General features: G+C 44.6%; 1 protein-coding gene across 12 annotated transcripts in view; it reads left to right on the top strand.

Moving 5' to 3' along the window:
- Papola (poly (A) polymerase alpha) overlaps positions 1 to 8,286 on the top strand; it is a 54,273-nt gene extending 45,987 nt beyond the window's left edge. For 3 of the 12 annotated variants that reach the window (XM_017314992.2, XM_006515592.3, XM_006515596.3), the window contains exons 20-22: positions 2,437 to 2,499; positions 4,047 to 4,121; positions 6,102 to 8,286. In XM_017314992.2, the coding sequence (XP_017170481.1) occupies positions 2,437 to 2,499; positions 4,047 to 4,121; positions 6,102 to 6,197 (234 nt within the window). In that variant the 3' untranslated portion in view covers positions 6,198 to 8,286. Of the gene's footprint in view, positions 1 to 2,436; positions 2,500 to 4,046; positions 4,122 to 4,499 lie in introns of all 12 variants that reach the window. The other 9 variants (XM_017314994.2, XM_030246611.1, XM_006515593.4 and 6 more) reach the window with 6 other exon arrangements.
- Positions 8,287 to 22,134: the final 13,848 nt, after the last annotated feature.

Genomic DNA, 22,134 nt, shown 5'->3' on the forward strand with positions numbered 1-22,134 from the left:
AGACTTCTTTTTACCTTCATATCTGTAAGACTTAAGGCTAGACTTTGATTTCTCTATCTGATCTCCTTATGATAAGGTGCTCTCTGAGTGATTAGTGATGAGTGTCCTGGCACATGGCATGTCACTGGAGATAGTGATACTTATATTCGTGGGTCTAGAACAGTCCTTGGACTATAAAAGACTTATGGTCTGTGGAAGGCACAAGATAACCGTGTCAACAAAAACAGCCCATTGATGCCTTAATGTTTACACTGTATAGCTACAGTTCTAATGAGCTCAGCCACTCTCTTTGCCCCTTCCATTCAACCTTTTTGTTTGTTAAGCTAAGGTAAGGTCTTTAAGTTTGGCCTAGACCTGAACTGACTATATGAACTCATGATGTGGTCCAGACCAGCTTCAAGCTTGTGGTCTCTCTGTCTACTACTCACTTACCTCCCTGAGCCCCGTGAGTACTAGGGTTATGGGCACGGTCCTCCAGTCCTCGTTTCTTCTACTTATGTCACTAAGTGCTTTTAGAACAAGATCCACTTGGTGTTATTGTTATTCCCTGGTATTTCACTGGATTTTTAAGATCACATCTATGAAAGAATATGAATAAGCTTAGATTAGCCTACTTGATAATAGGGCCCCTGTTCTCACTTTTCAAATACCCTCTTGTTTAAACATGGGATCAAACAAATATAAGATGCCAGGTTAAAGTAACTTGGTGTCTTTTAAATATCCTTTAAAGTACAGGCTTCCTTCTTTTTTCTTTTCTAGAATGTCACTGACTCCTTAAAGCCAGCTAGTCCAATCATAGGACTTTCTAAAGTATAGGGGAGGGTGTTGCTGATGTGTGGGCTGATTGCACACGTGCTCAATGTCTCTTGCAGTCACAAAACTAAACTTAGTCAAAGGTACTAAACCTGGCCTCTCGTGATATTGACTTGGATACGTGTGTTCTGGTACAACCCCCTTAAGTGGATCATTTGTTCTGTTGATATATTGAACATGACTACACATGTTGTATTTCCAGAACTCAGGGCAAGGAACTAGGAGACCAGCGTGAGCCTAATAGTGAGGAGCAAACAGAAACTCCAATCACGTGCATACAGGAAGGTTTTAGATGCTGGGAGTGGTTCAGTTCAGCTTAGTGTACATTGTATCTTAGAGAAAACAGTTTGTTGTATAATATTATATGGCTAAATTAAATACATATGTACTTTAAAAGTTTTCTTTTCAATTTCTCTGTATGTTATACTAATTGAACTTGAGTTCATTTTGCTTAGGTGAAGTACTAAGCCCTTAAAACTTTTGTATATGGAAAATTAAATATGTGGAGAAGTAACAGGTGCACTGTCAGGTGGCTGTGACCTGGTCTCAGCAGAGACCTGAACAGCGTGTTCCCTTTACATGTCTGCTCTCCCGTTTCTTCAGATATACATGAGTATTTGAATGTGTGTCTACAAATAAGGACATACATCAGCCTATATATATCACAGTGGGACCAGTAATCCTAAAGTGTGACCTTTAGTATTTGTTTAGTGACAACAAATGTTTGCTTTTAATTTGTTTCTGAGAAACAAGGCCATTATTAAAATTAGTCTTTAGTAAATTGTTTACTTTTAATTTTAAAGTTACCTGTAGTTTCTTTGCTTTTTAAATATGTATTTAAAATATTAGAGACTAAGTAGATACTGTTGTCTGTGAAGTGCTTGCATAAGGACTAGTAACATGTAAAAAGCCAGACATGGTGGCACATGCTTGGGCTTCTAGTACAGGAGGTAGACTTTCCTAAGGGAGAGAAAAAAAACCAAGGTAGATAGCTCACGTGGAACGGCCTCTGACGTTAACCTCTGGCTTCCATGTGCACACATATACACTTCCCACCTGCACAAACCCACAAATAAATGAATTTTAAGTTCTCTAAGTTAATAAACCCAAGAGAATAGTGCTAGCGTGGTTTTTAGGACCCAAGAAGACCATAGGCCCTGAGTTCGTGTAGGATGCTAATGCTTTGCCAAGAAAAGCTGTGTGTGTCCGTGTGCGTGAGTGTATCTGGGGTAGCTGTGCTTGAGAAAGTAAAAATAATACTCTGTATAAAATGTCCTAGTCCTTTCTGTGCTAACAGGCACGTCTGCTTCCTTCCTGGAGAGCCTGCTGTTCCACGTTCTTAGGGAACTCTCCTCTCCTCAGAAAAACTGCTTCAGGAGCTTTTTGGTTTGGGGAATGTACTTTATGTGATGGGGATTACAAAACAATTTTTATCATGTTTAAAATTCTTTAGTGCTTATTAAAGCTAAGTTAAATTATTTAATCTCAAAAAGCCCCTTTAGAAGAGACTCTGAACTATTTTACTTCCTCTTTATAGTTTTGAAAACTTTATAAATTAAAGCGTTAATTGGCAGATAATCTAAATTTCATTTTGGAGAATAAAGCTTTTTTTTTTAAAAACAGGATGAAACAAGTGAAGATGCTAACTGTCTTGCTTTGAGTGGACATGATAAAACAGAGACAAAGGTATACTAACTTAGCCTTTAGAATGTGCACGGGTAGACGTGCAGGTGTGTGGAGATAGATGCCTGTCCTTGTGGTGCTGAGTCAACTGGAGTGTGTGGGGTTCTCTCTCACTGTTTTTAAGAAGCCTCTTGGTTTTTTTAATGTTAATTAATGCCTAAGTCTGATGGGAGTAGAGCAGTGTAAAACAGGAACTTAGAGTTCAGAGAAAAGGTAAGATGGTGGTGTGCGTGTGGGACTTATGTGTCAGTAGTAAGGGTTGGGAGACATGGGGTGAGAAGGGGAGGGTGCTGCTCTGAGCAGAGGTAAGATAACCTTTGAAGCAGTGATTGCCTAGGCTGGCCGTGAAACTCTAACCTCACTGTTGGGTCTAGCAGTAGGGCTGGGTTAGAAAAACTGTTTGAGAAGGCTTTGGCTTGAGCGGGTTGGGCAGTGAGGAGGACTCTGGTTCCCTCCAACCTAAGGACTGAGAATGACTTCATCTTAGAAAGTGAGATGAGTATGCCAAAGGCTTAACTTTCCCAACTTAGCCAAATTCCCACCAAGAATACTGTAGTAAGTCTCCTTATGATGTCTTTCAAGCTGTGCATGTATACATATACACCAGTGCCTTTACTTTTGATTTATAACGCACTTTGCAGACCGAGAAAAATAGGTTTATGTTATATAATCTGCATATTGACTGTATTGGAATTTTTTTTAATCACACCTTACTAGTTACTTATTGTCAGCAACTGTTTCCATTAAAAACAATTTGCACCTTCCCACTGCAGCATTGGAGTATTGTAAATATCTGCCATTCAGCTCTGCTTATTTAATACATTTTTAAGAACTTGATACATATTCCAAACAGTCCCTGTGAAAGACTCCACTTCTCCCATTCTTGTTAACCCTGTGCAGTTTGTAGGGAAAGCAGTGATGGTTCCTGTGTTCACAGTTTAGAAATATGCTTTTACCTGTATCTTCCTCTGCTTGTGTGTTTTCTGTATGCGAGTGAAGCTGCTGTGGGGTGACACAGTTGTCGCTCTGTTGTCTGCTCACTAATTGGGGCATTGATTATTGGACAGAGGAGGGCAGTAGATAGAGACCATAAGAAAAGGACAATTTACAGCTGTTTGCTACTTTAATTACTTTAATGTGGGGCAGTTTTTGTGCCTCTGAATAGTTTTTATTTACTAATGTTATGCATTTCCCCCACATAGTTAAGGACATTCTTTGGTTTTATGTTTTGTGAATTATTATCTAGGTAACATTTTCTAAAGTGCCTGTGCATACCTTTAATTAGTACTTGTTAAAACATCCAAGTTAGAGCAATTTGGGAACTGTGAGATACTTTGGTCATGCCCTACAATTTGTATCTGAAATGGAGCAATAGATTATAACAGGGCTGGATGACTTGTGATATAATGTAGGTACATCTTTCTCTACCCTCCTGTTGCTAGTTTGTCTTCTTTATTAGCCACCACACCCATTTATGCTCTTTGATTTTTTTTTTTTTTTTCTTTTTTAAAAAAGTGTCTCTTCCCCTCTCCCCATCCTTTGTTTCCCAGGAACAAGTTGATCTGGAGACAAGTGCGGTTCAATCAGAAACTGTTCCGGCATCGGCTTCTCTGTTGGCCTCTCAGGTACTAAGTGTAAAACAAGCATGGAGAGTTTGCTCAGTGGTTTTGATATTAGAGTGGTATATTGATTTCAAATGAAGGCTCATGCTAGACTATTAAATTTTTGTTTGTGGAAGTAGTTAAAGTCTGTAAGTTTTCTGTAGTTTAAAGTTAAAGGCAGGCAGACTATTGATTTGGAGCCATTGCTCTGAGCTGGTAGGAAGCTCTGTCGAGCTCTGACTTGTGACATACATTGGCCCCTCAAACTGGTGGGGCTGAGACTATCCTGAGCTCTGGTGAGGCGCCGGCAAAGGGAATGGAGGCAGCTGTAGGTCTTCCCTTACACCGCAGATCGTTCAGATCCTCACTGTTGTGTGTGATGACATAAATGTTTATTTATAGGTCAAAGGCTGAGAGTGAAACAAAGAACAAACAGTGTTCCGGACCTGTGTGCAAGGCTCAGAGAGATTTTCATTGTATTTATTCATTCACTATGGTGCTTAGCTTAAGTGCTCCTGAACTGCCTTTGGCTCCCTGATATTTTTAATTTTTAAGATGTGTTTCTTTTTCAGTTTAGTTTTTAGTATTGATTTTATTTAGTTATTCTGTAGACAGTCAATAACTCCTTAGAGTAATTGACTAGCGTTAGTGTTGGCTGGGACAGTTCCATATGCACACAAGCAGTCTTGTCTTGCTAATTCACAAACCTTCACCTTCTTTATTTTTCTTCTTGAATCCTTTTAAACTTAAACCAAAGTGTAGGTCAAACGTTGACCCAAAAATCAGTGTCTCCTCATAGCATGTACTAACTAGATTACCTGAGGCGCTGAGCTAGCTGCCAGCCGTGTACTCACCTGTGGCTTAGAGTCTCAGTGCTTGTGGGAAACACACTCTGCCATACTCTGCCAACACCAGTGTTCTACTCAGTTTCTCAAAGTTGTTTGTCTGTATGCTTTCCCTCAGCCTCAGTAGCCAAGAGGTCATCGAATGAGGAGTGTGCTTGTGTTCCTCCACCACATGTTTCCCACTCTGCTGCACTGATTGATTACGTGCCTGCAGCCATGGCGCCCCAGTGGGGTTGGCTTTGAAAGTGTTTTTTTGAGTAGAGTTTTTTTATTCAGTTGTGAAAGGATTTATAAACCAGTCAGACCACCCCAGTTACGCTGTTTTTAGAGAATGTATCTTGTGTCCTGTGATTGAGGGAGGGCCTTTATTGCGGAGGGTAGTGTCTAAATACAGCAGGGCCACGTATTTGAGGTAATCACAGATAATTGGGAGCAGCTTCAGTTTCGCTTCAGAATAATCCTTGGTTGAAGGCCACAGGAAGGAGTAGATTGGCTTTGACTTAACTGTTGCTGAAGCTGGCTGAGACTAATGTGAGACTAATAAATGCTCTCAACTTCTATGCCTGTGTGGAAACGTCTCATGAAACATTTTATGATTCATCTCTGTATTTTGGAATATTAAAGATGCCTTGTAATAAAATTTGTGATACAATTTTTTTTAATTCCCTAAAAGTTGAGTTAAATTATTGTTCAGTTATATAGTTAATTTTATAATTTAGAGTGTCAGAAAATAACTGCTAAATGCTAGCTGTGTGTCTCAGGTGAATGTAAGTGCTTCCTCCACACGAGGGCACTCCGACACCACTTCTTGTTAGAGCAGTTAGTATGGTAAACTGGGCCCAACAGTAATTAAGTGTTATTTTATTAATAATATCTTTCTCTCTCTTGTTCTTTATTTTGTGAAATATATTTTTAAGATTTCTATTTGAAGTTACAAAATAATTTTTGGTAAATCCTGAAAATGTTATTATTTGAAAATGTCTGCAAGTCTAGTTATGTTTATTTGCGCTGCATATTTTCCATTTAAAATTGATTTTTCTTTTTAAATTTGCCTCATAATAAAGCTGCATCCTTTCCTAGGAGTAAGGCGGTGGGACACGCATCCCATTTTAAGTCACAGTGCTTTAAACTGTGGTGTGTTGTTTGCTTTCATTCTCAGAAAACATCCAGTACAGACCTTTCTGATATCCCTGCTCTCCCTGCAAATCCTATTCCTGTTATCAAGAATTCAATAAAACTGAGACTGAATCGGTAAAACCACCTCAGGGTCCATAAACAGTATCTGCCAACTCAACCCGTTGTCTCCAGATGCTTAAACAAAGGAAAGAAAGAAAGAAAGGAAAAGAGGAGATTGGAGGGACAAGACTAGACCTGACTGACAGTGGGTTTAGCTGTTTGGTGGCCTCCCTGCCTTGGGCTCATGAGCACTTGATCAGAAGTCCAGGTTAGTATGCGAAGCCAGGAGTGCTATTATTACTGTGTTAGCGACAGCTGCATTAACTACTCAGAAAAATTACTGCCTTTAAGAAGGAAACAAAACAAAACCCTCGAGCTATGTTTGTATCCATAACTGACATCCGGATCGCGCCTCTGTGTGCTGCATTGTTTGGAAAACTGCAATACAAGCTGGCAGAAGAACTCCTCATTCTGATGATGCACTTTTATGTATTTTTTTTTAATTAGAAAGTAGAACTAATTTTAGATTTTCAGCTTAATGGATTTTCAATTTTTTTTCCCCAAAGAATTTTCTTTACAATTAGTCTTTAAATTGGATACGTTGTGCATTGGTGTACCATTCTGTCCCAGAAAGGGCAGGAGGACACCGAGCTCAGCCCAGTCCTTACGGGCAGCTGTAGCCCTTAGGGTGAATTGTCAATGCTAAGGTATACTTTGGACACTGAAAGAAGAATTAGGCGATACTTGGTTTTGATGAGGTTATGATTAAGCAGTATATATTCCTTTTATTTATAGAGTTGTTTTATAGTGCATACAAATCAGCATTCGGCCAACAAGTGTGGTCTTTGAGCTTTCGCAAGCTCTGTTCTTTTGCCTTCAGTCTGTTAGTCTTCAGAAAGACAGTGCTCCCCCACCCCCTTTTATTTTATTTTTTGCCTTTCTTTTTTCCCCTTTGCTTGTATGCACAAGGTAAGGCTTATTTCACAGAAACCAGAATGCCAGTATTTTCCTAAGCCATGACATGTAACCTTGACCCTGTGGCTGCGTGACACAGACACTAACTTTGGTCCCATGGCTAGAACTTGAGAGTGACTGAAGCCATACCTGTGAAGCATCCCCGGAGGCGGCCCTTTGATCTCTGCGAGGACTTTTGTACACTCCACACAACTCCTGTTCCTGTCTTAGACAAATTGATTTTCATTTTTAAAAGTGGGCAAAAGGCATTTTCTTCCAGATTTTTAAACTAATTTTTATTTTTAACCAGTTTATCAAAATTTGTCAGTGAATTTTACATACAAAAACATTTTAAAAATCATTTCTAGTAAGCACTTGACATTTAGTCAGCTTTCCACTTTTGAATTTTTTTTTTTGTTCTATCAAAAATTAGAAATCTTCTTTAAAGACAATGATTTCTCATAATTAAGTAGCAGAATTCTCGTCCATCTTGTGACATCTGACGGGTGCCAGATGTTGATAAAGTTACTCTTTGTTAATCTGGGTAAAACAGACCTGTAGCAGCAGATCTTTGTATGAGCATGGTTTTTGAATCCTTCATTTCGCTGCATTCTATCACACGTTTGTGCATTTTCATGTTACACTGCAATTACTTAAACTCTCCCCTGTCCTTCCAAATTAATTTCCAAAGTTGGAGTATAGTCTTTCCCCTGAAGCTATGCATTAATTAAGGCTTTCTTTACCACTTACATTGTTTATATACAGTGTTCTACTCTCCACCTCTTGCTCTGCAGTCACCTTGCCCTTCCTCCCACCATTTGAGTAAAGAAGACGGTCCGCTAACAGGTGACATGTACTGGTGTCTGTGTGTGTAGCTTCAGAGTTAGATTGACATCACCAGGCACAGATTTAGTCTTGTCGTTTTGTTTACACATTGGGGAAAAATTCAGTTTAATAAACGTTCCATGTAACTGCATCCAAGTTTCACCAGGCTGGAGACGTGGATCTTTTCTGTGTAGTGACTTTTTACTTCTAGTTTCCATAACCTGGAGATCAGACTGTTGCTTTCGCATGATGTAAGTAGTGTCTCATGACTGGAGTTTGCTTTGTTTTATAGTATCTGTACTCCTTGTATTTTTCAAGAGCTATTTTGTAAACAGATGATGTATTTCTCCATTGAAAACACAATAAAAAAAAAAACAGCACAAATCCCATAGTTGGCTGGTTTCTTTTGACTCTCTCTCTCCCTCTCCCCCTTTCAGCAATCTAATTAATTAGTTCTACATACAAATATATGGTGTGGCCCCAAATGAAGATTGGAATTTAATGTGCTTATATTTGGCAGGTTTGTTTTAGGTTAGCCTATTTGTAACCCAGTACTAATGTGTCACACGATAGCAGGCAATGTTGTTAACCTAGATGATCGTTAGGGAGAAAAGGGTGGTTATAGCTACCACTAACTCACTCTGAACAATTCCATTTTCTACAGTAGTGTTCTGTCTAGTCTGAGCACTGTACATTTCCCGGTACTGATGCATATGGCTCTTTCATGCCTCTACTTTCATTTCTCTGTCAGCAGGTGGCACTGTTGTTTTTCAGTAGGTTTATAATTGTGTCTTACAGCTTGAATCTTGTTTATTTTACTGGATCAAATTCTGACATTTTTCTTAAATCCTCACACACATTGCGTAAAAGAGAAGTAGACTGTTTTAAGTTTGTGATGGCCAACTTTTAGGGATGATTATCTTAGTGTCTTGAGTGTGTGTGTGTGTGTGTGTGTGTGTGTATGTATGTGTATGTGTGTATGTGTATATATGGGGGGGGGGAGGGAGTTGGGGAGGGGGAGAGTGTTTTCCAAAGGGTTAGCAGCTATGCAGAGTCTCTAAAACCCCAAATGCTTAGACCCTTCATTGAGTTGATGACCTTGGGGCTACTTCTTACTGAAGTAGAATAGAAGTTTGAGACTTATTCAGCAAAAGTGCAAAATGGTAAGGATTTCTCAGGGCTCCATCACTAACACCTCCAGGATTGAGCTTGCCTTCCTCCTACCCTGGTAGACAACAGAAGTGGGACTGGACCCTGCTTCCTGGGATTTGTCACCCATGTAGCTCATAGGTATTTTCCTGCATTTTGCTGAATTAGTAAGACATAATTGAACATTGAGTGCTTGTGTCTCAGGTACAGTCTGGACTAAAGCTTTTTTATTCCTAGTTAGCACCTCTGTTTTCTTCTCTGCACAGAAAAATATTTTAAAGCTCTGCATAATGTTAATTCTGGCCGAGTACAAGGTGACAGCAAACGATCAGCAACGCACAGTAGTGGCTGACATGAAAGGAACATTCACGCTCTGCACACTGTAGGCTGACCCACGAGACCCTAGCGTGCTTGTGTGCCAAATTGTTCTCTAAAGGCATTGCACACGCATTTGCATCTCTTTGCCTATTTTAACCCTAACAAAAATCAACCAAACTATGAAAATGAGTTGCCTTTTGGCCTGGGCTGTATGCTTTTTTTTTTTTTTTTTGTTTAGTTCACATTTCTATTAGCTTTCTTTACGCCCAAACCGCAAATAGATGCTGTTTTGACTCAGACCTGAGCTTGGTAAATGAGGTAGTCCTTTGTTCTGTGTTCTTGTAACATGGCCTTCAGGTATACACAAACAAGTGAGCTTTAGATCTGTGTGGTATTTCCCCTCTCTACCAACTTAAAAATTGTTGTTATCCTCCCGAGGATTAACATTGGGAAGAAAAAGGTAAAGGATTATGTTCTTTGGCAAGCTGGGGCCAGAACCTGGGTCTTCACCACGTGACAGGCAAGCACATGACTTCTAAGCTGCACTCACAACCCAGGCTACTGTCGTTCGTGATTAACAGTGATGGAGACTAGTAACAATGTTTGCTCGGTCTTTTACAAAACCTCCCCCCCCCCGCCCCCTTTTTAAAAGATTTATTTATTATATGTAAGTACACTGTAGCTGCCTTCAGACACGCCAGAAGAGGGCGCCAGATCTCGATACAGATGGTTGTGAGCCACCATGTGGTTGCTGGGAATTGAACTCAGGACCTTTGGAAGAGCAGTCAGTGCTCTTAACTGCTGAGCCACCCCTCCAGCCCACAAAACCCCCCTTTAAAAGATACCCTGTTACAGCTCTTACAACTCTGTTGGCCCCATGTGAATGATGGCATGTGTAATCCCAAGGCACGGTGTGAGAATTCAAGTGGGTGGGTCACTTCTGCCTGCCTTGGGTTCTCTTCCTCAGAGAACTGCCTGTGTCTCCCCTGATCTGGTAATGTCATAGTTGCTGAGCAAATGACACTGTTTGTTGAAAGTACACTTTCCTTTTCCTTGTCCCAATCCTAGGCCTTTCTTTTCTTCTTTTTTAATGTTAGCATTTAATGAACTTTCTTGGGATGTTTCAAGCCACCAAGATACAGGCATCTCCAATACGTCAATCTTCTCTTAAGCTTGCGTGCTGAAGGATTTGACCTTCACAGTGACAGACTGCTGAGAGAGCGTTCCCTTCCCCAGAACCTTGTCTTAGCCTGATTGCCCAGCATCAGCGACGTGAGCTCCAGGTTTGACCACTGTTGACAGTTGGGCAGAGGCTCTGGCTCCTCTGTTAAGTAGTGGTGCCAGCACACCACCTTTTCCCAAAGCCACCTCGCTGATACTCGTCGAGGTTGATCCTGTGGTTATATGTGTGCCTCCCGTCTTCTGACGCCTCCTGGGCGCGCTGAGCTGGTGTGGCTATGTCTTGCCTCATAGGGGCCCCAGAGTTTCCAGGTCTTCCTCTGGATGGTGTGGTGGCATCAGAAGGAAGAAAAAGAGGCATCCAAGAAGAGGTAGCAGGTGTGGGGGCGGGCCCTAGGCCTATTCCTGAAAGGACGGTTGTGTTCAGACTAGAGAATCCCCAGCGTGTCAGTAATGACTGTACGTGCCATTTTCTTCTAGGTGAGAGCATGTCTACAAAGACTACAGCAGCCTGTATTGATCTCTTGCCTTGGCCTCCAGAATGCTGGGACCATGGTGCACCAGCACTCCTGGCTCATACAGCAATTGTTTTATGAACTTAGGATGAAGCACTCTAATTATGACATGGTTGGCTTCAACATAACCTCAGATTTCCTGCCTCAGTCTCAGGATTACTAGGAAGGGTTATAGGCATGTGATGTCATACCTAAATAATTTGGGATTTTCACTGTTGCTTTCTTGTTGAAATTTTGTGTGTGTGTTGTGTATATGAGTGCATAGGTACATGGACACAGCTTCTGTAAGAGGTCAGAAAACAGTGTTCAGGGTCCACTTTTTCCTCCTTACCATGGGTACCAGGGATCAAACTCGACGTAAAGAGGCTTGCATAGCGAGCTCCTTTATCCTCTCGAGTTGTTTCATCCACCCCTGACTTAGCAGGGTGGGAATATATTTTAAAAATGGCGAAAGTAGCAATGCGTTTTAAAGTATATTTTTAGCTTCACTATTTTGTTCTGCCAGTTAGCTTAGGGTCTGTGTGCTTTTGTTTTTAAGTGGTAAGGATGACTATTAAAGTATGCTTTCTAGGTCCCAGAATTGATGAAGGAAAATCCAGAGATGTGTTTGTATTTTCCTCTGTGGAGTGAGTCTAAGTTGAAGAAAACTGCTTGCCTGGGCTCAGGTTTCCGTCCCCACTTTGTTGTCCTAGTCCCCTCTCCCACTGGACAGGCGGGCAACGCTGAGACGCACAACAAACAGATGAATATGGTGTCTCAGAACACAGTGAATCCAGTTGCAGAGAAGCACCAGAGTCATAAGCCATCCTGTGGTCCTGTGCTTAGGACTCAACTGAGTACTCCACTCCTTTCCTGTCCTTGTGAGGGAAGTCGGGAGGGGGAAGCGTTAGCGGTAAACCCAGCTTTTACGGTAGGGAGGTCTTAGTTTGGTTGTGTCCTGCATTCACCTGCTGTGGCCAAGGGTCAGCTCCTAATGACATTTGGGACTTTTTAGATATTGTGCTCCATTTTAAGACATAGTAAGGGTAGATTTGTCATTAAATAGTTGGCTGAATGTGACCTGATTTTTACTTATTTATTTGTGTGTGTGTCTTAAAATATTTTACAACCCTCTTAGAAGCATTTCTCTTAATTAATTTATAAGATAGTTATTTTTGATCTAACAGATTTCATGCTGAAAATAAGTAGCTTGAATAATTCAAACACCCCTGTTCTGTGGGGCTCTGACACTCCTGCAGACTTCCACTTCAGCCTTGTGTGTTCCATAGTGCGTGTCACATAGTCATGGGGCAGTTTAGATTTTGAGGGTCTTAGGAAGGGCATTTAGTAGTTTTTTTTCCAAGGCTGCCTGGAATGAAGTGTCAAAGGTGTTTCTGGGCTTCACAGTGAGTCTTGGCCACTTGTGCTCCCCGTTGTCTCTGCACATGATGTGGATATTTGGGGGTTGTCTCAGGTGCTAGGCACAAGCAAGCTGCTCTGTCGTTTCAAGGTAGATGTCCCGGCTTTGTGCTTGTCTTGTAGACGCTGTCTCTCTTGGCACAACACTCTCTTCACAAACTTTCACACTGTGCGGTGCCTGGTGCTATGTGATTTCCAGAAATCTGGCATGAGAGCCAGGCCTTGTTTGCGTTTTCTAACGGCAGTGGAGCTGTTAATAAAGAGATTGATGATAAAGTTGTCGAAAAGAGACAGTTGGGCAGAACTGCTCCCCATGAGTGACAGAGGGCATGCTCTGCCTTCACAGCCAAGAATGCTGCCCCCAGCAGAGAGCCGACCGTGCCTGGACACCGTGCCAAGACTGTTGGAGCTTCGCTGCACGAGTAGGCTCCTGCCTTTCCCTCTCATTTCCTGTATTCTCAGTTCTTGTCCCAGGTTCAGGAGTCATTCAGAACAAACATGTGTACTGTGACCCTCCCTCTGCAAAATAAATGTCAGTTCTCATAAGTCACCCCCATTTAACTTAGCAAAAATTAGGTTTTAATCTGAAAGCACAAAAGCTGTAGCTTTTATTAAAAGCCCTCATCTAGGCTGTGTCCTTCAAGTCCTGATGAGTAAGTGCTGTCTACACAAGGGTGTTGAGTGTCACAGCAGTTACCAGTATGACGTGGCTTCCATGCTGTTGGAAGCTTAGGACTGACATCCTGTCTGCCTGCAAAGAATTTGCCTCTAGAATTTAGGGGCTGAGAGCTTTGTCTTGTCTTGTTTGCCTTGAGTCCAGCACCCACTAGACATTGTCTCAACGTTTATATTACATCAGCCAGGATACTACATACACTATTTTTGACTCTTTTAATATCGACTTTAAGGGTACAGTTGTTTTCTGTTTCCTTTTTGTTTATTTTTTGCATTTTTGAGTCAGGGTTTCATTGTAGCTAGCCTGGACCAGGCTGGCACCTCAGCTCACAGATATCTGTTCTTGCCTCTGTCTTCTAAGTGTTGGAGAGCTTGTGTTGTGTGTGCTACCACACCTGACTTGTCTGTAATTTTGTAAGTTACCCCATGTATATGCTTTGGCTTTGTTGAATGTAACCTTTTACTGGCTCCCTCTTTTTTAAATCATTGTGGCTTTTATATTGTTATATGACTTAAATGGGGGCAGTTTTTGTTTCTCAATGGAAAGTCTTTTTTTTTAATGATTTCACTAGCCAAAACTCCCCTGAGACTCATATGCCTCAAATTTAATTTTTAAGTACAGTAACAAATCCTTTGAGTACTTGCCTGGCATATATGAAGTCACCCTGATTTTGATTTCTAGTCAACTCCCCAGTATGTACCTGTATGTTCACCCCCATGTAACTCCCATGACGTCTGAGAAGTAGGGTCTAGTCAGCTGCCCAGGTCATTGTGCCCATGCAGCGCTACCCTGGCACTGGCGAGCGTCCATACTTTGTAATTGCATCTCTGGGCAGCAGTGGAAGTTTCAAGGTTATCCAGGATTTCACAAGGAAGTTCTGACTCATCTCTAATAGGAGATGTTTCTCAGGCTTGTCACTGGTTGGTTTTTAAGATAGTTTTTCTGTTGCCCCAGCTATCCTGGAATTCTGTAGACCAGGCTAGCCTTGAGCTCACAAAGATCCACCTGCCTCTGAGCCATTCACCACCCTTTTTGTTGTTGGCTTTTTTTTCCTTCTTGAAGACTTCTTGATGTGTAACCCAGGCTGGCCCTTAAAGCTAGAAGTTCCTGTTTCAGCCTTTGGAGTTGGGATTATAGGCAAGTACCACTGTGCACGCCTTGGGTTTACACTCTGCCTAACCTGAAGCGCTCGGACATGCCTAAGAGCTAGCTGCAGTGGTGCATGATTTTCACTTAGTTCCTGGGAAGCAGAGGCAGCAGAACCTGTGAATTTGATGCCAGCTTGGTCTACATAGAGTTCTGGCTTTTGTAGCAGAATTTTGATAGGAAGCCACTCTAAAGCAGGTTTGTGCTGCATTGGCATTTAGGGCTGCTGAAATTGTGAGCCCAGTGCCTCGTGCACGGTTGGTACACTGTCTACCAACCTGCTGTGCAAATTGCTGTCCTAGGGAGATGGCCAAGGAGGATCCCCACCCTGGCGTGTGAGGCATCACAGGGTACCAAGGCCTCTGGAAAGATGCGCATCTCATAGAAGAGATCTGTAGGCGTTGTTGCATGTAAGACCTGAGGTGGCTGTGGCACCGAGGCTGGAGTTCCTGTTTTCATGTGTGAGAACTGACTTGCATAGGGGATTCTTTTATTTGTGGCCGGATTGGGGACATGATAGACAAATGCCAGCAGAGCCACTCTAAGTTAATATGATTCTTTACCAAGTTAAGGTAAGCCAGCCTTGCCTCTGGGATAGATAGAGAGACAGAGCTCCATTTCCAAGCCCCAGTGTGCTCAGGTGTTAATGTTAGCACTTGCTTGGTGTGTGGTCTAAGTTCCCTGTTGCTTTCCAGTGGCGATAGTTAATGTTGCTGTGCGGTAGTGGTGCCTGCCCCTGGTTATCTCCCAGTGTTCCTTGATCTCAAGAGCTGGAAGTTGTTAACTTCCTTTGTTGGGGTAGATTTAGAAATGTTAACCTTGGAAGGTAGAATGCTTGAAATTCTGTTGAAGACATTTCGGGTATTTGTGTAGTTGGTATAAGTATCCCCACTGAAGGCCTCCCAGGTAATAGTCTGAGGGGTGAAGGGAAAGGTGGAGGTCCACTCCTTCCCTGCAGACCCCAGACAAGAAAAGCAGGGAAGGAAGAGCATTGACCTGGGCATGGCACGAAGATCATGCCAGACTCGAGCAGCCGCTCTAGAACCCAGCGATTGTTGAGTCATGTCTTGGTAAGCCTTTATCTTTTCAGTGAATTCCATCCCAGCTCTATAAGTTTGCTACTGCACTGGTTTGAAGAAGAGGCCTTGGCCTTCCAGGAAAGAGACATCCTGTGATGACTAGTGACCGCAGCACTGTGTCTCCTGCGTCACCTAGGTCACGAGTAACCCAGGGCATGTCTTTTAGGTTTTGTTCCTGGGCTTTAAGTGGATTGGCATGTGGGCAGAATGTGTTTAAAGGATCATTGTGTTTTGTTTGTTTCTTTTTGAGGGGGGAGTTCGGGTATAAACCTGATTTGGACTTATCAGAGGGCAGGCACAAAGGCAATTTGCAGACAGCAGAGCTGCTTTTCCCACCCAGTTTCCAACGCTGCCTTCCTGCTGTGAGACTTGGATAGGACCGGAGTAAGGAAAACATCTGGGGGCAGGCAAAGCCCTCTTTAATTATGGTGGGCCGGGAGCATGGAAGTCTCCAACACGAGGCGTTCTCTCCTTCATGCCAAGACAAATGCTGTGTGCCACTTGTGAGGAGACGTTGGGCCTGCCTGCCTCTGCTGAGGGCTGGCACTGGGAACAGTCCTCCAAAATTACCACTGGTAGCTGCATTTGTAGACTGTCAATTAGGTGTCAAGATGTAGGTCTGATGACGGGAAGATGGTGACGTTAGGGGTGTGCGCACTTAGAGATGAGAACAGACTTCACAAAGAGCAGTGGCTCTTTTTCTTGGAAGGCTGGGGTACTGACTTTACATCTAGCCTTACAATGTTTCAATGTGTTTCTGATATGTGAATGCCCTTAAAATGTTACATTATGGGTGATGGGGTGGGTGGGTGAGAAATCGGGAGGGCAGGTCTGGAATGGCTGTGGAGAGACCTCAGTAGTACTACTATATTAATTCTAGAAATTTGAGGCCTTGGCCAATCTGGAGTAAGCCAGTATAAACCAGTTCACTTGGAGAGGATTTGCATCTTAGAAATGTTCTGGGGAGGTGAGTCAGTGAATAAATAAACACTCACCAGCACCTAAACATGAATTTTGGGGTAGTTTCAATATGTCCCCTATAAAGTTGGCAAACTTGTTACTAGGTGAGTTGCTTTTAAACAAATTTGGTGCTCTTGAGTCTGTTACTGCTGATTTTTGTCCTGAATATGGAGGTAATATGCACCTATCATTTTAATACTTGAAAAGCGAAGAACTTCCCAGGTGTGATGGTGCACACCTGTGGTCCCAGCAGAGGCCAGTAGGTGTCAATTTTGAGGCCAGCCTGGGTTAAATAGTAAAAGTGTTTGAAAAATCCCAGACAAACAGGACAAGGATCGTAGGTCAGTGAGCTGGTTCTCCAGGTAAGGCCTTCGAGCTTGGCAGCCTGAAGTCAGGGCCCACATGGAGCAAGGAGAGAAGGCGCTGGTACACAAAACACACGTGCCCACAAATAGCACACACGTTTGTAAACCAGAGAAGTAAAATAGAAACCACCCATGGTCCTGTGTACGTTGTATGTTTTTCCTGATGTCATCAGCTGTTGACTAGTAGCAACTGGAGGATGGATATCTTGGGTGTGCCTCCTTAGTTTAGGATAACCATATGGAGACTGGCATTAGACCTTGGAGAAAGCCCTTAGCGGGGCTGTCTGGACCCCAGGGGATGCAGAGAACTCAGGGTGACGGTGAGATTCTGGAGTTCAACAGCAGTGACTGGCAGGGCTGAAGCTTGCAATTCCAGTGAGCGCAGTCATACCTCCTGTGAGGAGTCCTTCATCCCTCAGTGGTTCCTTTCCATGTACTGGCATCTCTGCAGCAAGGAAAGAACTTGCTGATGCTGGGCACGGGAACTACTCCAAATGACACCACAGTAGTTAGGACAACTCTGGTCAGAAGTGGTGGGTAGAGACCGAGTTGGAGCTGTTCCAAAGAACAGGCTTCTCATGTGGGTGAGCTGTTTCACTGGTGGAGAAGTCTTGGCTCTGCGAGGTGAGCCAATCCAGCCGCTGCCTTTGTCTCTTTACAATGAAGTTCCTAGAGAAGGATGGTCAACACGAACTGCACATGGATGGAGAACCGTGCCTCTGGAGGAGTTTGCAAGTCCTGAGGTGGGGCAGCATTTGCGGGGGGGAAGGCAGGAGCGTGGGACTGTAGAGGAACAGGGACAGTAGAGTTTCTGGAGGCTCGGCTTGAGTCCCATGTAAAAGTGTGGTGGTTTGGTAAGAGCTGTTCAGAGCGGCTTGGCTCCAGGCTCATGCCAAGTGTGGGAAGCCTTGGGAAGCTGCGGGGAGCTGGCTCATTTTGGTAATAGGGTTTTGAGCCTCACACAGCAGGGCCATCTAGGGCAGGGAGGTGATGGGAATACAGTGATGGGTTCCTGCTAGAGGCTGTGAAAACAGCTACTAGGAGCTGGGGTGTGGTCACTACAGCCCAACCAGGACCAGGCTCACTCAGTGTTCTTAGAAGCCACGAGAAAACGAAGGGCACACACAGCAGTGCCCAAGGATGGATAGATGATCCCAGCCTAAGGTCCTGTCAGCAGGGTGAGCTGGAGCACAAGCCCAATTGCAGACTGGACACTGGGCCACTCTTCCTGGGCCATCTGGCCACACCCTATTCTAGAGAGATGCTATTGACACCTCTGTCCTGACCAACAAAGGTACATGAGGGAACAGTATGTTGTACCTGTGGGGATCGAGTAACCCGCTCAGTAGGACCCACACCTATAGAGTTCTCCCTCAGGACTTTTTTTTTAAACAAAAAACAACAAACGTTGTGCTGTGCGAGAGGTAGCTCTTGCACATGTGGAGGTCAGAGAGCATCACTTGAGAGTTAATTCTCTCTACCATGTGGGGATTGAACTCGGGCCACTGGGTCTGATGGCAAATGCCTTCACACTGAGCCATCTCTCTAGCCCATAGGGAAGTCTTTTAGTCCTTGGCACTTATCATTGGTGAATGCTGAGACTTCCATGCCTACCCGACGCCAGCTTGGTGTCTAACATCTCTGTCTCTCCTCGCTCAGACTGCTTCCTGCTGGTTTTTTTTCTGACCTGCTTTTGAGGGGTTTCCATTTTTGCAGGCCCACATTCACCTTAGTGGTTCCCAAATCTTCATGCTCGGGGTGTGTGTGTGTGTGTGTGTGTGTGTGTGTGTGTGTGTGTGTGTATACGCCACATGCAGGAGCTTGACCAGAGGACAGTGCCCATCCCCTTTCCGAGTGTGGCAGCTCACCGCCTGAACAGAAGACATAGAGACATCCACCCAGCCGGAGTGGGGGAAGCTCGGGGTTCCTGGTGGTGCTTGTCTGTCTGGTTCTAATTACAGCTTCTACTGAAGGCTCAAGGGGAGGGTATGTGGTGAACAATACGTAGCTCTGTCGGGAGGCAGTGGGCTGGGGGCGGGACAGGAGCAGGGCTGTCAGGAAGAGGAGAAATGAGGACAGGTCCTTGAGAACCATTGCTAGGGAAGGACTGTAGATATTCATATCTCCATACCCAGTGTCCTCAGCTCATCAGGGCAAGAATGTGTGTGCCTTCTCCCCTGCCCCCATACAACTACGCCACTCAGCAGTTGTGGGGCCCTGGCCTGAGCCCCGATTAAGATTGGTCATCCGGGCCTTGTGGGGCTTTTGCCTAGCAGCTTGGCCTGACAGCTGCCAGTCATGCTTCTTAGGCTACCTACTTGTGCTCACTGCACTCAGCCTCTGCACCAGAAGGACCAACAGGTAGGCAGGGAAGAGAGCGCCTGATGTTAGCGGGACTTGGCTTCTGCTGCGCCATCTAGATCTAAGCTCAGGTGCCAGGCTTGAGCAGAGTGTAGGCTGAGCACCCCAGGCCACGGGTGGCCTGCTCAGCTCCTTGGCTGCTCCCTTCTGAGTGTACAGACTCCTCTCCTCTTCCAACTCCTCTGCCCAGCACTGGTCTTCAGGCTTCACCTAAGACCATTGTCTCTTCTGGAATGGTTGAGATATCTCAGGCTGGGTTATATCCTCCCTGCTCTCAAAGCAGTCTGGCTGAGTTTTGGTACTTTCCGTGGGTGGGAACCTGGGGAGCTATACATGTCTGTAGGAACCACATGGCGGTTGGACTAAGTTCTGTCACAAAGAGCTTCCTGAGCTGGAGAGACGGCTCAGCAGTTAAGAGCACTAACTGCTCTTCCAGAGGTCCTGAGTTCAATTCCCAGCAACCACATGGTGGCTCACAGCCATCTGTAACAAGATCTGCTGCCCTCTTCTGGTATGTCTGAAGACAGCGACAGTGTACTCTAACATAAAATAAATAAGTTAATTTAAAAAAAAACAAAAAACAAAAACAAGAGCTTCCTGTGTAGCAGGGAATGTGCCAGTGCCTAGGACTTCACATCCTAGACATGCCAGTGTCTTACATGGATGATCTCTTGGTATTCTGCCAATAAACCTGTGAAAGAGACGCCATTGTAGATAGAAAGAGGTATGGGGAGAAGATCTTCCAAGGTCTATACCTTCTATCCGAGCCAGTTGTTAATGACAGGACAGAGCAGGGCACCTGGCTCTGCCAGGCATGATTCCAGCTCTCTGCAACGTTCCCTTTCACTTCTCGAAACAACCCAGTGGGGATTGGGTCACCGCACGGGACCTAAGGATTTAGAGACAGCCAATGGTTTATCTAAGGGCATCATCCGGGGGGCCTCGGGAGATAGGATTCAAACCTAGGACTCGTTTTAAACGAGCCCTGAAGACCCAGTTCCTGGGTCCTGAAGTTGGAATGCCAAAGAGTCCTCAAAGCAGAAGCCACCTGCTGTGGTCCCAAGCCAAGCTCCTGGGGAAAGCTCCTGACCTGAAGGTTCTTGTTGCTGCTTACTGAACAGACCATGACGGGAAACCCAGCTGGTGGAGCCTGGCAGCTGGACGGCTCCTACAGCCTTGAAGGGCGAATCCCTTACATTAGTAATCGCTTCTTCACGGTCTCCCAGTCTGGCATCTCCTGACTAGGGCGGGTTCTGACTGAGAAAAGCAGGTTTGTGATCATGGCCAAAGGAATCATAGCGTAAGCTAGCCCTAGAAAGTGGCTTCTGGGTTTCAACAAACTGTTGTTGGCCTATACCTCATATTTGATCAAGACCCAATGTGTTATCACTGCCCTAATACCTCCTTAGCTGGTTGCTAAGAGCAAATCTGGTGTTAACCGTTTATCCTTCCGAGGAGCAGACTGGTTTCAGAGTAACGTCCATGAGCCTCAATTAGAAAAGAGTTCCTGCCCTAGAGGGCAAAGGGGAGACTCAGGAAGGATGGCAGGCAGGAGGCTACAGGCTGCAGTCTGATGCTGACCAGTGAGGAGCTTGGCTGTCAAGGAGTCTGTCCTCTCTGGAACCCAGCCCTGCGCCTGAATCTCAGAACCAAGCAGGAATGGAACAAGCTAGGCTGGTGTGTGCGTGATCCCATAACCTGTCCAGCAAGGTCAAGCTTGCTCTCTTTGGGTGTGCTACGACTGCTGAGCTCTCCTGGGTACCAGGACAGGAGAGCTGTGAGCTTGTGTTCCTACTGTGATGGCTCGCAGCCACTGTCCTGCACACGTCTCAAACTCTGTCACCCCAGGTCCGTCCGTCCTTCCTTCCTTCTGCCCTCCCTCCCTCCCTCCCTCCCTCCCTCCCTCCCTCCCTCCCTCCCTCCCTCCCTCCCTCTCTCCCTCCCTCCCTTCCTTTTTTCCTTCCGCCTTTCCTTTTCTTTCAACAAGGTCTCACTATGAACCCTTGGCTGTCCTAGAGTTTGCTGTATAGACCAGAATGGCCTTAAACTTCCAGAGATCTGCCTACCTTTGCCTCACAGTACTAGAACTAAAGATGTGCCATCACCATACCTGAACCATTAACTGGCTTAATTTAACTTGTTATAATTGAAGGGGGAGCTGTACTATATTTAAATGTCAGAGGACAACTTCAGGAGTCAGCTCTTTACTCCCACAGTGGGTTCTGGTGGGGAACAAACTTGGGCCATCTGACCGTGGCAAGTGTTTTTTACACAGTGAGCCATCTAGGCTTCTCCCTTATTGACTTCTTTTAAGATTTATTTTTAATTATGTGTGTATGAGTGTAGATGCCCTTGGAGATCAGGCACATTGGATCTCCCCAAAGCAGAAGTTAGAGGCGGGTGTTTGTAGCCCAGTGTGGGTATTGGGAGCCAAACCCAGACAGAGGAGCAGCTCTCCAGTCTGCCCCTTGCCAGCTTAAAGAGCGGCACACCTTGAACCACAGGGGAGTATCCCGCTATATAGATCAGCAAGCAGATTGCACCAGATTCGCTAGAAAAAGCTGGAGGGAGGATCCTCAGAGCTAGAAGGCAGGGGCCACAAGTTGGATGGGTATTCTGGAATAGAGCTGACGTGTGACACACTGGTTTTTGCTTCCAACACAACTGGACGAGCGTATTGAGCACTGCCCATTGAACACTCGTCTTCAGGTTCCCTTGACAGTACTGTGCACACTGTAGGCAGGCCAGGTCTTATGCTTACTTAACTAACATGATTGGCCTCTATATAAGGGGCCTCTAAGGATCTTCTGGGTCTTGACCTACGTGAGTAAAGTCAGACAACCTGTATTCACATAGGAGCAAACAAGTTAGAGCTAGAATGAGCAGCTTCTAGCCAGTCATTTCTCTCTGAGCCTCAGTCTTTCCATCAATGAGGCCCCCTTAGGTAGGGGTTCTTGGAGGAATTCTGACTCAGCCACTGGGTCCTGTTGGTAATTCTTTCCCCTAGGAGACCATTCTGAGAAAGACTAGTGTCTCCCCACCCCCATGGCAATGACCCCTGTTCCACGTGTATGGCTTACCAGCTAACTGC

This window comes from Mus musculus, chromosome 12, assembly GCF_000001635.26.
Source record: "Mus musculus strain C57BL/6J chromosome 12, GRCm38.p6 C57BL/6J".
Lineage (NCBI taxonomy): Eukaryota > Metazoa > Chordata > Mammalia > Rodentia > Muridae > Mus > Mus musculus.